The 18,334-nt window shown below is 40.2% G+C and overlaps 1 protein-coding gene and 1 long non-coding RNA gene across 4 annotated transcripts in view; one reads left to right on the forward strand and one right to left on the reverse strand.

Moving 5' to 3' along the window:
- wdr27 (WD repeat domain 27) overlaps nt 1-18,028 on the forward strand; it is a 54,912-nt gene extending 36,884 nt beyond the window's left edge. For all 3 annotated transcript variants that reach the window (XM_074646337.1, XM_074646334.1, XM_074646336.1), the window contains 2 exons: nt 620-718; nt 16,939-18,028. In XM_074646337.1, coding sequence (XP_074502438.1) covers nt 620-718; nt 16,939-17,052 — 213 coding nt within the window. In that variant the 3' untranslated portion in view covers nt 17,053-18,028. The remainder of the gene's footprint in view (nt 1-619; nt 719-16,938) is intronic.
- LOC141774038 (uncharacterized) lies at nt 5,057-6,496 on the reverse strand. Its single transcript, XR_012595224.1, has 2 exons — nt 5,327-6,496; nt 5,057-5,224 (listed from the first exon to the last, which is right to left on the reverse strand). It is a non-coding gene; the product is annotated as an uncharacterized LOC141774038 (long non-coding RNA).
- Nucleotides 18,029-18,334: the final 306 nt, after the last annotated feature.

Genomic DNA, 18,334 nt, shown 5'->3' on the forward strand with positions numbered 1-18,334 from the left:
GTGCTGATTCTAAGATGTCTACACAAGCGGAGCACAAATATCTTATTGTGCAGTGCATCCAAGGCCAAGTGTAAAATCCACACCTATACTTAACACCCTCAAGTAAAGGGATGATAAGTTGATGGTTATTACTACCTCAAAGCAGAAAATAACTAATATATCTGCAAGGGTTTATTAGGACTGTTAATTGGTCTCAATTGCCACTTCAGTAGCTCACGATTTGAGTGCTATGAGTGTGTTTTGATATTTACATTTAAAGAGCAACTTCATACAAACTGAAAATCTTGTGGCATCACTGTTGGGCGTAGTTACAGGTGCAACAGAGCAAACTTCTGATAACACTAATCAGTGATGCTAGCTGCTGGATACAACTCACTTGAGACTTTCAACTGGAGAGTTTGGTGAAACACCACCTTTTTGTCACTCTATGACAGTGGTTCTCAACCTTTTTTTTGGCCACCTATCTATTATCCAGGTGCCTTACCGCCCCCATTAGTTAAAATGTGTGCTAATTGTCTCCCCTGAATATAAATATTCTGTAATATCATGTCATTGAATGCCAAATAACAAAATATATTATATTGGCTTTTGTTCATGAGGTCTATCTCATTAATTTCAGGCATACGTGTATGACATCCGCAGCAGCAGCTACCTCCACAAACTTCAGAAACACTCAGACACGGTGCTCAGTGTAACTTTCAACCCTGCCACACCAGAGGTAAGAACCCATCTTTACTATCTGTCTTTGTGGTTCTGTTATTTCCTTTCTCTACTCCTCTACCATGCATTTAATGCCCCATCTCCAAGAACTGAAATATCTCATCATCTTGAATTTAGTCTTATTTCTCTACATCTGTACAAGCTATTGACCAGAGTAAATATTCGGTACAGTTTCAGTAAATGTCCTACGTTCACTTTTACCTACTGACATCAGATATCAGACAGCTGAAGTAAAACCAGAGATTGTTTTTACTTTCCAGAAGTTGACCTATATTCAATCTGTGTAAACACCCCAGGGGATATGCATACAGGCAAAAGTGTTAATGTGCGTTTACTTTCAAGCATATCGAACAGGTATGAAAGAAAAATATTTAAAAGTAAAGATAAGAGGTCAAGATGAAAAGCAGTGTCAGTCAGAGGTCAGAAATTGCTACACCTCTTAAGTCTGTATTTTACTTGAATTTCACTCTGGAAATGTTGTAAAATACACATTTCCAAAGTGAATATAGGTTCTCAGGATATACAGTAGTACAAATATGTAAAGCGCTTTGTGATAATTAACAAATAGAAATAGTAGTATGTTGTTTTTGAGTCATCTTTATGTGATGTGATTTTAAAAAATCACATTGCATGGTTTGAAAGTCATATATACATCATTTTTTACTAATATATCATAGAGTCAGTTGGTAACACAGGTCTGCAGCATCTCTACTTGCTCTGTGTGTGTGTAAGTGTACGAGTGTTTGTAATGAAGGAATGATATCGTCAGGCTGAGGTCACATGGCAGGGTTTATAGAGACCATCCCAAAGTTCAGGGAGGGTGGACTTGTATGTCAGTGACCTCACAGAATTTCTATTAATAGCCAGGAACAAATTCAATATAAAGATGAAGCTGAACCCTTTGTAACATTTCATATGTATAAGATGGGTGTACGTGTGTGTTTCAGTGTCTGGGTGCAGACCTTTGTGTCTTTGTCTATACTGTCTATACGTACCGCACGGTATAGTGCAGGTGTTAACAAAACACCCAAGAATTTCAATGTGTATAAACCCAAACTAAAAATGCTGCTTGCATCTACAAACATTACTGAGACAACGCACATTTTTTTATAAATGTTAGCCTCCTGTACCAATAATACCATTTTCATTTAAAATGAATATCCCCCAAATCGCTGTGGCTTTAACCAGTGGTGGCCAGTTAAGAGTCCAATCAGATAATGACTACCGCTCTATCGTGCCATAACCCTGTGGGACTGTTCACCGTGCTGATCCACGTCTATGACGGGCTGCCTGCAGGGTTGTTCCAGCCGGTGATTGGCTGCACAGTTCCACAGTCGACAAAAGTTGTATACAGGGTTGTGCTTGTTCAGCCCAGAATCCGCTTTCCAACTTTAATGTGGACTGTTTATACAATTTGTAACTGGGTCCATTGTAGTTTAATGTTGTACCATTTTTTTTGCACTATGTCTAAATGGATGCGACAGAGACAAAATTTGATTCGATTCGATTCGATGGCACTGTGTGTGCCAAATGTAGAAATGCTTTGAATGCATCAGTTTGTGATCTCTTTATTTCAGGTTGTCACCACAATTAATTTAAAGCTATTTTTTTTTTTTGCTTGGCCTACTATCAATCTAAACTGGTAGATATTAGGGCTGTCAATCAATAAAAATACTTTAGCACGATTAATTGCATGATTGTCTATAGTTAATTGCGATTCATTGCAAATTAATAACACATTTTTTATCTGTTCAAAATGTACCTTAAAGGGAGATTTGTCAAGTATTTAATACTCTTCAACATGGGAGTGGGCAAACACGCTTGCTTTATGCAAATGTATGTATATATTTATTATTGGGAATCAATTAACAACACAAAACAATGACAAATATTGTCCAGAAACCCTCAAAACTACTGCATTTAGCCAAAAAGATATATGCTCATAACATGGCAAACTCAAGCCCAACAGACAACAACAGTGTCAGTGTCTCAGTGTGCTGACTTGACTATGACTTGCCCCAAACTGCAAGTGATTATCATAAAGTGGGCATGTCTGTAAAGGGGAGACTCGTGGGTACCCATAGAACCCATTTTCATTCACATATCTTGAGGTCAGAGGTCAAGGGACCCCTTTGAAAATGGCCATGCCAGTTTTTCCTTTCCCAAATTTAGCTTGGAGCATTATTTAGCCTCCTTTGCGAGAAGTTAGTATGATAACTGAGTCCCATACAACCTAAAAAACGCAAGTTGCGTTAAAGAAGTTCGTAGCATTAAAACAAATTTGCCTTATTGTGTTAACTTTTACAGCCTTAGTAGATGTCCATAGAAATGTAGAAACTGTAGTGTCTCGCCAAGGAAAACATGAAGTAAAGCTTAACACAGGACAAAGTTACTTGTCTGTCTTGAAATGCTATTACAGGAAAAGAAGAAACAAAAGTTTAAAGCTGTACTTAGTACCAGCATCCTTTCAAAATCTCCAGAGCATTTCGTACAGAGCAAAATTTCCTTCCGAAATGTTTTATTGTCTGCTTAATGATTTTCCTTTGGAACTGTTCAAAGCAAATAGATTTGCAAAAGAAGCATTTTAAAATGTAATATCACAACCTCTGCTGGATGTCTTATGAGACCTCTTGTTGACTGTCTTTTGGCCTTGAGGCACATGTTTTAAATCTAATTTATGTCCATCTGTGTAACTCCATTCAGTTAAACTTTGCAGTGCAATGATACATTCAGATTTCCAAAGTGGAAAGTTTGATCTGTGGCCATTAACTGGCTGAATTACAGTAATCTGCAGAGTTTGAAGACACACTTCATCAGTCAGAGCAAGCTCGCTCCCCATCAGCACTGCTGCACATTGTGTTCTGTTCGATAGGACATGCTCTCAAAGCAAGAAACTAAAAAAAAATCAAGAAAGATTGCCGCTATCGACTGAACCTTTATTGTATTTTCCACCACGTGTCAGGTGATAAATTAAGATACTGCTTTAGCCTTAATCAAACTGAACATTGATATGATAAATTAGGACACAAATGTGAACACTTACTATAGTTGCAGTAATACTTTGACAAATTATTTCCACATGGAAATCTGGCCATATTTCTTTGAAAATATTCAAATTTGTGCAAATAATCAAAACCTTCTCGTTTCAGTGTAATATGTTTTCTCTTCAGTGTAATATCATGTATCATTCTATCAATCAGATGTTTTTCATGAGGTCATCTCCTCTTGGCCGTCACGTCTCCGATTTGTGTCACTAAATATCTCACACTACATGAACCTGCCAAGATTTGACCAGATTGAAATCGTCAAATTCACAAATGTGTGAAAAAATTGGAGGGCTCCAGAGGGTCTGCAGCTACATAAAGAGCCAGGATAAGTCTTCCCACCTTGAAAATCAAACCATGCGAAAGTTAGTTCTTAACATAGGATTTATGTTGTGTTGACACATATTGACTAAGTGAGAGCCATTGAATCATAAAACAATTAGTTAGGTACAATGGGCTTGGGCCTTGTGTGTGAGAGTAGGATTTAGGTGGCTCTTAATATACTTTTATTATTGTTTTTTCAGGCTTGATGTCTACTTTGGTACTGTAGTTGTCTGTCTCATTCAAATTTAAATTTTAAGCACATAAATAGTTGCTCATGAAATAAACGTGCGTCATACTAACCAACAACCAGTGCTGTAGTTTATTGAATTAACTGTCTGCTCCAGTGTTTGTCAGCTGCACATGTCATGTGCATTCACCACGGCACAGCTACCTTTTTCTCTGTCCACTCGAAGGGGAAAGGGCTGTTCTTGAACAGTGACTGAAATCAACATTCACTGTGGCCTATTTAATCTTTCTCGAGACCTCTTAGAGGGAGGAAGACCTCTGAAATTCTTAGGAAATTGAGACAAAACTGTATGAAATTGAAAGATTCACATCCTGTGACCAAACTTTGTCAAATTAATTTCAGGGTGGTTTGACAAAACAATCCCACCCTGAGGTCTACTTACTAGCTTTCAACCGTATCACACAAGCTGCGTTCGGTTCCACAATGTACATAAACCGTACGCCCCGCTCCATGTTCAGGGAATGTCGGTTAAGGGAACTTCCCTCAACAAAATTCCTCCATTCGGACCAGCCTGCAATGTCACCAACACAGACATTATTTCCTCCGTGCGTTATCCTGGTAAACACCTATAGGATACCTGTTGCTGCTAGTATGGAAATTTTACACTACTGAAATAAAATATTCAGCATATATTGAAAATAAATAAACTTGGTGGTGTCCTCCTGGAACTCGGAATGAATAGTTAGATATCAATTGTGAGGGCTTTGGTTTAGGACCCAGAAACAGACACAGACACAGCTGGATGGTGGTTGAAAGTCAGGTGGATTTATTATAATAAAGGTGGTGAGGGCGCTGGAGAAGGCAGGGGACAGGCAGGCTGTTGAGCAGGGTGGAGTAGCTGGAGGAATGAGCTGCGGCGGCGTGAGGATGGCTCGATGGGAGGCTGGCACTGGAATCCAGAAGACAGGAGAACACAATGTTAAATATGAGAAGCACTAGGAAAAACAAGAATTACTCTGGTAATTATAGTACAGAGCGGCCGAGAGAATACCAACTGGTAGGCAGAACAATCTGGCGAGGACTGGCAGGAAAGCTGGTGTTCTTGTACTGTGGGTTGATTAGGTGATTGTTGACAGGTGCAGAATGCAGAGTGGAGAGTGAGACCAGGTGCCTGATGAGGAAGCCGCGCCCCTGCCACACCCACACAGACAGGCAGGGGAGGGGGAGACCCAGGGGAAGCAGAACACCGGAAAACTACTGGAGTCAAGGCCAGAGCCGTGACATCAATAACATTATCATGAATCTCTGCAATACCCGATGTAACAGCGATGTCTCCAACGTCAGCTGCGACATGAGTACTATACTCAAATGTTGGTTAGGTTAGGTTATAACTACAGCAGCTATCATTAGCACTGACAATAACATTAACGTTTGTTGTAATATTGAAGTTACAGAGCCATAACTTCAATATTGTTTTGGCTATTATAGCCCTATGCTAGCACTCCAGAGAGGCACAATGACAAAAACAGTATGTGAGATTTTTTAGTATGTCTGAAACCTTAGTATAAAACCAATAGTACGCGAATTGCATACTATTTCCAGTGAAATATTACAGTATGCAATGCTGGACACTATGCTTGCATAAATATGCCACAATGCAATGCTGTAGTGACGACAACATTGACGGACAGCTCTGTAACATCACTAACACTTCAATTTAACTGTGTAAGTATAAGATTTCTCTTTGCTAGGCGTAATATATATTTTAAATTAATTCAGAGACAAACCGTTGTTTTTGGTCACATGAGGTTAGCACTGGTTACCATGGTTACACGTCTCCAACCGGCAAGGAGGCTCTCAGTAAGTGACGACGTAAATTACTGCTCAGTGCGTCCGAAAAGATACACGCTACTGTTTATTCACATAAAAGTATGTTGAACGATAGTACACATATTGGGTATGTAGTGCATGCTATGTGATTTCAGACGAAGCCATTGTCTTCATTAGTGGAAGGAGTTTGCTCAGTTGTCATGGAGATGGATCTGTTGACATGTGAACTCAGTAATGTCATGATTCCATCCATAGCAGTTTTATGGCTTCTCGTCCGTGTTAGCTTAAAGTCAAGAGTCGAAGTTCATCCTTCATTCTTCAGCTCAGTCTTTACCTTGGAAATGGCAGCCGAACAAAACAATCTCAAGGTCCACTTACTAGCATTTTCCAGATTTTTTTTTTTCAGTTTGCTCACTTGTCATACAGATGGATTGTTTTAAGACAGAAATCTCTCCTTCTGACCCATTAAACTCCTATTATATACATATATATGGATAATAATCATATTAATGTCATTACATTTACATAGTTATATTATTTTTATTACAATGTGTAGCTTCAATTATTCTACGTAATTGGTCAAGATGCATTATTATGCTAATAATTAAATGTTTTTCAACATTTAGCACCCTGCAAAGTTGACATAAAAATAAAAACAAGGGATCAGCAAGGCAGGATAAATTGTGTAGGTTTCAGGATTTGCCACATGTTTTAGAAAAATCAGAATTATACAGTAAAGAAGTAGTGAAATGTTGCTGATGCATCTTTACATTTTGCAGATTTATGTTGCTGCTAAACATGGTTATACAGTTATACCGTCCTGTTATACAGCTTTCAGATGAAGCACACTGATGGCGCATAGTTACAGAAAGCTCGCCTTCACATTAACTGAAAAGTGTGTCTTTCCTGTTCCTCAGACAGAGGTTGATAATTTATTGATGTATTGAGTGTCTGGCTCGGCGTTGTGAGGCTGCTTCTAGTTAAACTTGATCCGGTTGATCTAATGTCTGACTGGAATGGATCCATACATATCTATCTTTATTTTTCTTCTCCTTGTGGCCAAAAAAGAGACGTGTGAATAAAAAAAATGATTAGAAGTTCAAGAAGTCTTGGGAAATGGATGGTCACTCTTACAGTTAACTGAGACCAAGGCCATGTGATGTCATAATGGTAACATCACTGTATTTCCTGAGCCTGCGCTTTCTCCTTACAAAGACATGAAAAAGTACTGGCAAAAAGTGTCCCCAACCTGTTCTCACCTTGCTTTTTAGCCACATTTGAGGGCCAGATGTTCTCCATATTTACTGCTGTGAGAACCCTCGGATGCAAGGCACAGACAGATAATGCAATGCATATTTTCCACTCATTTTTCACTCATGTTTTCCACCGTAATACTTAAAAGACCATCGAGCAGGCAGATCTACCTCCGGGGTTCATTCCCTCAGGTTTATTCCTGTACTTTAGTCTGTAATGAAAGATCCCAACTTTTACTGTCTCTTCACTTTGTTGTCTAGTAAAATCTTGTGTGGGATTTCACATGGCATGCCTCTGTAAAGTTTTTGTAAGCTCTCCTGTGTTGTGCTACCATAAAAGTAGACTTGCAAATTATACTGCAAAAGTTGCAAAGTGGGTTCACACTTGCAACAGGAGTGATTTTGTCTCTGCTGGTTTCATTTTCTTTTCAGAATAGAGTTAAGGGAGGCAAACTAAGCTGTATCCAATTTGAGTAGCGCCTGGAAACAAAGCGTGTATCTGAAGCTACATCCTCCAATGACTTTAGGAATTTAAAAGCTCATATAAGTAAAGGCAAAGAAAAATGCTGTACCCAGAGGCGAATCGACAGGGACTTCAGAGAAACAGGTTACTAGGTCAGACAAGAGGTATAGACTTCATGGGGCTGTGCTCTATTTGGGTTACTCAGATTCCTGTACTGTCTCATCCCGCGTTGACGATAGCTCCAGTTACATTGTTCCACATCAGCAGTGGAAACATCTTTGTTGTATTTGCCAAAGGTCAGCTTATTAGTAGACAGTGGAGTGTCCTCTCATATTCCTTAATTTGTTTTCAGTGGACTGTTTTAAATGCAGACTATTCTGACATAATTTCTTTAATGTATTTTAAGAAAAGATGTTGAACCTCTTGTCTATTATTACTTCCATTGCTAAATTATTCTTCATTCAGACACCTTGGAGTTTTAATTGGGAACCTTTTACATTTCAGCATCACAATGAGCAATTTGTGAAAAAGAAGCTGAAGCTGATTTAGGGTTTTTATCTTAGAAACTCCTCTTTCTAGATTAAAAAGGGCTTGTTTGTGCTTCTTTTGCGTCCGTGATTGAAAGGATGGCTTTGTGCTTTGTACATTGAATCTCACTAGTGCAGTGCTCGTCCGGAACGGGCCGATTGCTTGGCCCCCGGAAGTTCAGCTTGCAGCGTTGTTGAGAACTGCAGTATGGCTGCTTGCACCCACCAAGTGTGAAGTTGATTGGATGAACGGTTCTTGAGATATGCGAATGGCAGTCATACATACATACACAGACAGACAGACAGCGCATACTTCCTGTATAGTTAGATGATGCTGCTACAGCTCCACCTATTGTCCAAATGGCACTGGATTTGCCTTGGTTACTCAAGCAGCATATCTACACATGTCCACCAAATGTGGTCCCAATAGCACAAAGCGCTCAGGAGATATGGTATTTTTTTGTAATAAAAGCCCTGCCCACAGCATTTGAACTACATTTGAGGGCCAGCTATAGTAAAACTGTATGGAACATCAACAATCCAAAAAAGTAGCTTTGTTTGTTTGTTAGTACAGCCGCGAACAGCGCAACAAGTACCAGAGTTCCACAAGGACATTTTAGAAAATGCAAATTTAACGTTAGTTAAATATCAGTTCAAAATATAGCAGGATTTGCTCAATTTAAGGCAAATTACTGTTGGCGGTTAGCTACTATGGTTAGCCTATGGGACTAACTAGCTTACTGCTACTTCCGCTGCCTTACCGGAAGTTACGCCAATAATCGTTTCTACAGTAACGCCCCCGAGAATAAGGTGGATAGTTAGATTGAGCACTGAGATTGGTCACAAATAGCAAAGCCCTCATCCTTAACTGTTCTCTCTATGCTCTTGAGTTTCTACCACCTTGTTTGTGTAAGAAGAGAGTCTTAAAAGACTTAGAGTAGGAGACCAATAAGGAATAGTTCTCTCCAATCTGAACTTTACAACAGATTCAAGAGGAAAGAGACAAAAAGTGTTAACAATGACGTTAAAGTCTCCTTGTGTTATGTCTGCCTTTATTAGACATGACTCATACTATACGAATTTGAAAATTTGTAAAAGTTGTAACTTTCAGCTGATGGATGGTGCAGTAGGAGACATTTACAAGCCAGAGCCATCAAATGAAAACGGGGGTCGTGCTTTTGAGTAATCCTAAACCAGGTGTTTCAGGCAGAGTTTTAAACATACTTGAGTTGCCGTGTCATCATCTTTTGTGTAATTTCCGTTCTCTATATGCTGGCCAAAATGACAAAAAGATCAAATTTAAAAACAAAGAACGTTCTGTTTTGTTTTTGGTTTAAAAGATTTGAGGATTGATGAAGATTTTGTGCAAAAAAGGGTTCTCAGATCACAAGACACTAAAGATAGACTTCAAAACTACCAAACATAAAGAAGTTTTAGTAATCTGACATAACGAATGTCAAATTATAAAGTGTGTTTAAATCATGGTGAGCATGGTTTCCACAAGTGTGTTTGTTTCTGTGAAAGTATCCTTGAATAAGACAGCCCATCTGTCCCAGAGACACCGCTGCACTCTGACATATCTGGTCAATAAATGCATACACGTGTGTGTTTGTTGTAAGGGGATGTGAAAAGAAACAGAATCCAGTACTCTTTTAGTATTGTTTATTTCAACAATAGTATCAGAATGAAATAAGATCTATTAAATAATGTTTTCAGTTTTAGTCTTTTGATTTAGTGTAAACTCTCTGAACTCTTTCCCTCAAATACTTTAGACCTAGTTTGTACTTCATGTGTTGGAGTTAGTGCAGGACTGTGACCGCTTACTGACACAAGCAGCTGTCTCTAAAAGTTAACATGGTCTATCATCCCAAATAGGAAGATGAACAATGAGTGAATCATCTCACTGGCTTTCAAGCTCAGTGCTTCTCTTGTCTCCATGTGTCAGCACGCATCATCTTTGCTCTTTGCAGGCAGGAAAAAGATGCAGCTGCCGTCCCACTAGACCTTTTAACTGTATCTTATCATTTTGGCCATTTGGCATTTGAAAAGCTTTCCACACTCCGTAGTCATTTTTTTTATAGTTTATCTCTTTGTTTCCTCTTTGCCTGACCCAAGAGAGCAAAACGTGCTCCTCTTACTGTAGTGGCCAGACAGTAAATACAGAGGTGGACTCTGCTGTCTGCTCCAGAATGTCACATTAGAGTGAGACACAGACTGAGCTGAGACAGCCTCTCTGAATTCAATTGGCCGGTGTTCAACACAGCTGGAAGGCAATGAACAGGAAGTGAGGAAATAAAGAGTCTGGCTCCAAAGTTGCATGAGGCATTCTCAAGTATCAAAACCTTTCACATATAGGAGACATCATTTTCTCAGTTGTCCATGTTTAGTTGGTTAGTTGGTGTTAGTTAATAGTGTTGTCCTTTCTTTGCCTGAATACCCAAAATATGAAGGACAGGACACTGTAAATTGGAATGACATGCAGCATTATGTCTGGTCTGTGTAGCTTAAATGCATTAAAGGAACAGTGTGTAACATTTCGGGGGATCTTTTTGCAGAAATCGAATATGCTGCCGTCTGACTTCCTCATTAAGTTTAAGGATGACCTCTGAGCGAGGCGAACGGCATTACCACAGTTTTGCACTCGGTAGCTCACGTTACTGCAGTCTTGGAAAGGGAGGAGTGAGCAGAGGGGTACTCAGTTGGTTGCAGTCTGCAACCACAACCCTACATGCCGCCAAATCCTACACACTGCACCTTTAAGGTAGCTCATATATGAACATTTACAGTTGCCATGAACACAAAATTATGAAATAGCATATAATATGTCTAACTAACTAAACTAAAGATTACATATCCAGGGGGTTTATGATTGAACACTTTGAATGCACAGCGATCAAATTGATGTAATGTTAAAATCATTTTTCTTAAATGTAAGTGTTTCTTTTGGAAAAAAAAAACAGTAGAAAAAAAACTACATAGGATTTATGATTTAACAAAGATGATATAATGTGTTAATTGATACGTTTTTGGTACCTGTGACACACTAGTTTCCCTGTTTCCAGTCTTTATGCTAAGCTAAGCTAACCAGCTGCTGGCTCCAGCTACATACTTGTCGCACTCTTCATCATACAGATAGTCATGTTTAAACAAACAGATACTCAACAAACACAGAATACATTTAATGTTGTCAAGAATGTTTTTTCTAACTTGATGCTATCAGCGGAGGAATTTAGAGTTCAAGCGACTAACCAGTCAGTTTGGATGTGCAGTATTTCACATTCATTATGCAACCATTTTGGTGATGACATTAAACTTGCTTTTAAAATAGCTGAGATATTGACAGGGCTAGCGCTCCAACACATTGAAATAATAATGTGTTCTGTCATTGTGTAAGCCCCAGTATACATTTCCTGCCTTTTTCTTGGAGAAAGAAAGCAGCTAACAGCAGCAACAGCAGCAACACAGCTGCTGGAGCAGACACGTGGAATGCTGTGAGTCTGATCGTATCTGTGTTTCTCTGCGTTCTGTAACATTCACGCAGATGGGCCTGTCCAGGGCCCTATAAATGAGATCTAAGTTGACTGTCAGAGACAGATGGATGAACAGGAAGCGAGTTTTCGCTGGACAGATATAAATTTACTGTTACTTTCTTTATTTGGATCGTTTTAATTGCCATCAGTAATAATAAATAGGATAAGAGCTGAGGTTAGATTAATGCAAACTTGATTGAAAATGTATTAAAGAACAAAACAGTGAAGAATTTCATGTCTCCAATGTGATATGAGTTTTATTTTCCTGAAGCTTTAATTACAATGGACACTTTCTGAATACAAAAAGTGTCTTTAATTCACTGCCAATGTAGTTGGTCAGTGCATTCAGTTACCAATTTTGACTACTATCAGTTCCCTAATTGTCAATGGAGAAATAAGAGACATTTTTAATAAACAAGACGGAGGCTTAACAGCAACAAAAATAAAAGTTTGTAGGTTTATATAGAACTTTGTGTGTTGATACTATGATTGCATTAGAGAGTTAAAAAGATCTCCATGGGATCATATACGTAAGTCACCACCAATACTATCACCAATAGCAACAGATTATACTTGTATTTCACTGAGAGTTCATGTACTTGTTATCAAATTGGTGACCCTGGTGACCGTCTGCTCCTTTTCCCGTCTCTCATGTGGAGCTTCCTTTCCCATGTACAGTACAGAACATCCTAGTATGTTGGCATTTGTGAAGTCTGCACTCTACGACTGATGAATGATATCCTTTGGGAGGAAAAACACATCGCTCCTCATATCTTCAAAGCTTCAGCCTATTGTTCGTATCAGTTTCTGCAGACAGGCACTTTCTTTTGTCCAGAATGACAATATTTGACACAAATCCAACCCACATTGCACATTTCTTAATCCTGATTTTTTTATTCCTGCTTTGAACTTTAGATTTGTGGTCTTTTTTTCCGTGGTATCAAGCCAGCATGTCTGACCATAACTTAGATTTTGTAACATGCGTGACAAGCCATGTAAATTCTCAATCTGATTTACGATCCCTGAGTTCATAAAAAGATTTGAATGAAATTTTAATACACTAAACAGAAAAACAATTTCAAAGAACAAGATCATAAAAGAGGATGGGGCCCATATTTTCAACCTTTTCTCATGCATGACCTGTCTTTGAGATTATTAAAAGTCAAATGTTTTTTAGAAAAGTGACAAACATATTCTTGTAAATGATAAATCATCAGTTGTGACAGGATTGCATATGGACATCTGCCATTGCAAATAAATCTTTAAAACAGAGAAATCTATGAAAACGGTGTTTCCTAGAAGTGGGATGCTGAAGTATTACAAATATCTTACTTGTGATGGTCCAACATGACCCCATGCTCCACATCTACAGCGAATCGCAAGAAGTTTTTACATCTGACCCTGATGGTCGCCCAAAACCCTCTGTCCTCAGCAGCTTAGCTTGTTTCAGCCTCACTGAACAAAGGTTGAAGGTTGCAGACATGGAATGTGTCGGATCACATATGTTTGCTATGACGTTTAAATTCCATTAATGTTAATTAATTCCATTACCTTTTTAAAAAAAATTTGATTTAGCCTCAACTCCACACTGCAAGTTTACCCGGACAAGTGCAATGCTTAGGCGATTACACAGTCTAATGGTTTTGGATGGCAGCTAATGAAGAGAGCTGTGGTTGCTAATGGAGCTGCCCTCTGACCCTCTTAAGTTTTAAGTAGCTATTTAAGCAGCTCGGGGGCAGGACCCAGACAGCTTGACTATTGTTGATTAAGGCCATTGAGCAGGAGGTCAGGAGAAAGAAGACTTCTTTAAAATAGAAGAGCTAGTGAAATGAGCTGTCAAACTGTTTGTTTTGTGGGAGAGCCTCAAACATTTTTACAAGCTAAAACACTAGTACAACACATGCTTATGTAGGTGTAGTGTTTGTTCTTACTTGGCTGCCTTTTTGCAGAAATCCTCTCGTCTTTGGGCTCCACACACACCTGCAAATCTTCTGTGTGTCTATAGGAGAGGGGCCGCAATGATCACCCGTCAAAAGAAGATTAAATCCACCCCAGCTTAATCTTTTGTATCTTTGAGTCATCCTCAGACCTCAGCTATTGTGACTCCCTTTCCCAGCACAGGCATCTGCTTTGCTGGTAAAAGATGAGTTCTCCTGCATAAAACAGCTTTAATACATGGGAAAAAATGCTGGACTATTGTTGTACCAAATGTGTTTTTTATCACTGCTTGGCAAATCGTTGTTTTCCAAGATTCCCCGCTGTTAGTATACTTTAAAAAGATACTCTGTCTTTACAACCACCGGAAAAAAATCGCTGAAATCATTGATGCTCCTCAGCAGATCTGGACATTCCCCCAAGCATTCACTTTATGTTTGCAACTTGTTGCGTTGTTTCCACTTATTTTTTCATCATGTAGGATTTGTGAACTTTAAGTGGGATTAAGTGTAGTACAAATAACCTTGGCTTGAAGTAGTATGGAATTGATTTGAAATGGTTTGTCACATGCCCTGGTCTTACGCATCACGTATGCTTGAAAATAAAGTGAAAATAGAGCCGTTTATTAACAAATGTCTTGGATGATGAGTGTTCCATCGTATCATATTCTCTACTTTGAGCAGCTGCAGACATGAATATGTATCATGAGCCTCGTCTCCTATTGTTATTGCTGCTGATTGGCTGTCAGAGTGTTGAGGTAATGTTCCCTCACCCTCATCTGCTCTACTTGCTGATAGAAACAGATGAGATAATCCTCCCTTCTTGTTAAGGAATATAATGAAGAAGTGATTGTGTACATGTGTGCGTGTACCGCATCCACATGTTGGTTGGTGTGTGTGTGTGTGTGTGTGTGTGTTTGTGTGTGTGTGTGTGTGTGTGTGTGTGTGTGTGTGTGTGTGTGTGTGTGTGTGTGTGTGTGTGTGTGTGTGTGTGTGTGTGTGTGTGTGTGTGTGTGTGTGTGTGTGTGTGTGTGTACACATGTCTTTGCCTAAATGGCTGTGCAGGGTGTGGGTTGATGTTAGTTTATTGATATGTGGGTGGCTTATTAATGTGTAAGCAGTTGACTCACCATGACTACCACTGTCAGGAACCTCAAGATTAAACAAAGTTATATAACAAAGTTCAGGCCAGGAGGCTTCATGTTTTTTGTGATATATGGCAGGTATGGAAAATCAAGAATTTCTACAAGAAACTCAGTATGGATCTTGGCCCCGGTGATGCTAGTCTGCTTTTTAAGGAAGCAGATGTGCTGTTATGCAACTTGGACCTCTAAAAATAGAGTCTTTACAATGAGAGTGCTGTGTGACACAGTTCCTGTGAAATAACGAAGGTTACAATATTGTAATAAGCACAGGCGGGGCCCTCTACTGGACTCTATGGGTAATTCTCTCCTCCAATCACACGCACACATTTGCCCAGTGAAAATTTGCATTTAAAAGTGTAGCCAGCCAATCAGGACGTACCTGAATATATGCGGACCCCACAGTATATAAGGCAACACACACCGCTGTCTACTATCCTTCAGCAAGCGCCGTAGGAGCAGCAGGGCCCCTAGGTAGAGGGCTCCACCTGTGCTTATACAACTAGGGTTACGAAATTGTAACCTCTGTTCTAACTCGCACAGGCTCCGCCCTCTGCTAGACTTATGGGTACAGAGGGTGGAGCAGAGGTATGAGACAATCCTCGATCCACCAAACACTGCAAAAAGGAGAGAATAGACCCAACTGAACAGGACAGGGGATCTAGCCTCCTTTCCTCGCACCAGCGTTGGAACCCTGACCTCTTTCCAGGCAATGGTGGATCCTGCTCTTGTTGCCAGGATGGTCTGCACAACCTGTACTGACAGTCCAGCCCTGCTCAGCCTGTCCCTCTCAGGAGCCAAACCTGGAGAGGATGGCCCAGAGTGGGCCACCAACATCTGACTCATTTCCGCATACCACGGTGCCGAGCGGCAATCTGGGGGTACCTGAATGTCCGACAACTGCTCCTGACTCACTCTCTCCAACAGGGAAAGGATGAGGCAGATAGGGTTGGGCGATATGTTCAAATTTGTCAACCGGCCATCGTCAGCCCAACAACCGGCGATTGCAGATATATTTGTGTAACTGTGTGTGTGTGTGTGCGCATGGTGCACTGTGTTCAACTGTTCTAGCGGCGGAGCATCGTAAAAAAGAGAAGAGGAGAAGAGAAAGAGAAACTAAATAAAACTCACCAACACTGGTTTGGTCGAAGTAAACCCTTATTTCACCGAGTTAGATGTGAAAATAAATCACCTCTGCATGTGCAGCAGCCCCAGTTGCACCACCAGATGTGCAGCCGCCATAAACCCCAGCGCCTGCAGGACGGTCAATGCCGTCACAGTCGCATCCCGCCTCACTTTGCCAACTGCCTTCTGCAGGGCCGTCTGTCGGTGTTCCGACAGAGTGGCCCGCAGCCTACGTGTGTCGAACACAACCACCAGATACTCCACCTGTTGGTGTGGCAGGGGGCCGCTCTTCTTCCAGTTGATTGTGAACCCCAACTTGATTAGGTGTAAGATAAATTGGGCCATGTGGAACATAGCCCATTCTCTGGACTTGGCCATGACGATGAGGTCGTCAAGATAAAAGAAGACCCTCATGCCATGGTCGCACAGCGGCTGCTGGTGTCAAATCTTGGGCAGCGCTCGGCAGGCCGGGCAAGCTGGTGGCTCTCTGTGTGGTTTGCGCCAAGGCGCTCGAAGCAGGCATCGGGAAGATCCGTCCCGGCAATGGCCGAGACATGACAGGCACTGACGAGGTTCTGGAAGCAGCAACTCCATCCGTGGAGATGAGCAGTTAGTGGGCAAATCTGAAGAGAAAAAGGATAGCAGACAGCGGTGTGTGCTGCCTTATATACCGTGGGGTCCGCACATATTCAGGTAGGAATGTCCTGATTGGCTACACTTGTGCAAATTTTCAGTGGCCGTGTTTGTGATTGGAGGAGAGTATTACCCATAGAGCTCCGTAGAAAGTGGAGCCTGTGTGAGTTAGAACCACAAGAGTAAAAGTTGAATGTGATGTCATTTTTTTTTCTGTCTCTCCTAGCTGCTAACTGGGACCCTGGATGGGAAGCTGAGACTGTTTCAGTCCAACAGTGGGGCCCGTCTGTCTCATGACAACAGTGCTGCTGTGCATAGTGTCCCCAACATGACTGTGTAATTACAGCAGGCTGCTGCAAAGACCATGCAGGTCTCATTAAAGCAGTTCCAACCTCCTGGCTAGGATTTTACTGGGAAAGGAGAAAGTAAGGGGTTTTGTTTGTAGTTGTTAAATGAAGATCTAAAATAGATACAAGTTTAAAGAGATTTTGTTCTTCTTGTTATGTGCCTGTTGTGTTCTTCTACTCCTGTGCTTCATTTCAGCTCATCTTTGTAAAACCTCCAGTATGTACATCATTAGACCGCGTTTCTTTTGACATTATCAGTGGCTTGATTGAATACCTTTCATCAGATTCATTTAACCACATTTCTGTCATGAGATGATGTAATATGTACTCAATTACAGATAATTACAGATAATTTTGCCAAAAAAAAAGTACTAGCAGAAGTTGTTCCCATCCGTCCGTGCACATTCTGGATGGTCCAGCATCAGATTTTCTTTGTTCAGCATGTGGAACAGATGTACTTCTATATCCCTGGCTGTGACCACTACTTAACAGATCAACACAAAGAGCTATGACATCAACTGGGTGCAACCTATTTGGCTGCCAGACACAGATGCTACTACTGTTCATACTGACACACCCGTCCACATTGTTTGAGCTGTACATGTACTCTTCTCACCAGCAGTCGCAACAAAATGTCAGCTAAGACTAACAACTGTAATGGAACCTAATAAAAAATAAAGGACACAGGGCTTCATTGTTGGTTATATGTATGTCAAGTATAAATAAACTGTTACACCCTGGTTACAGTACATGCCTATGCAGCTGTGTTACTGCATGTCTCAAGGTTCTACTTTAGGACCACTTGTGTTTTCCGTTTCTGATTGTTATTAGTTACTATTATATATACTACAATGTATACATTGAAACTATGTCAAAGCCTTATTTATCACATATATAAAGACACTTTGCAATCTGACTTTAAAATTGTAGAAACTTGGTTGTCAGCTAAGAAACCCATTAAAAAAAAGTCTTACACAATGGTCTTTGGTATGAGTCAGAACCTCAACTCCAAATCCAAGTCTCTGGTTTTAGTTTGTAAAGACGGTACATCTCTCCAGAAAGTTGATCAAATGAAATAGCTGGGATTATGGATCGACTCTGGACTTACCTTTAAACCACACATTGATCATGTTATAATAAAAAATAGTTAATTTTGGTAGCGGTGTTCTGTATTGTTCCAGTCTTAATGTTATAAATAGACTTACATAACAATACTGAACTATGCCGACCTGACGTTGGTCAAAATTCTTTTAAAGCCAATCTCCTTCCTCTAAA

The sequence above is a fragment of the Sebastes fasciatus genome, chromosome 9, assembly GCF_043250625.1.
Source record: "Sebastes fasciatus isolate fSebFas1 chromosome 9, fSebFas1.pri, whole genome shotgun sequence".
Classification (NCBI taxonomy): Eukaryota; Metazoa; Chordata; class Actinopteri; order Perciformes; family Sebastidae; genus Sebastes; species Sebastes fasciatus.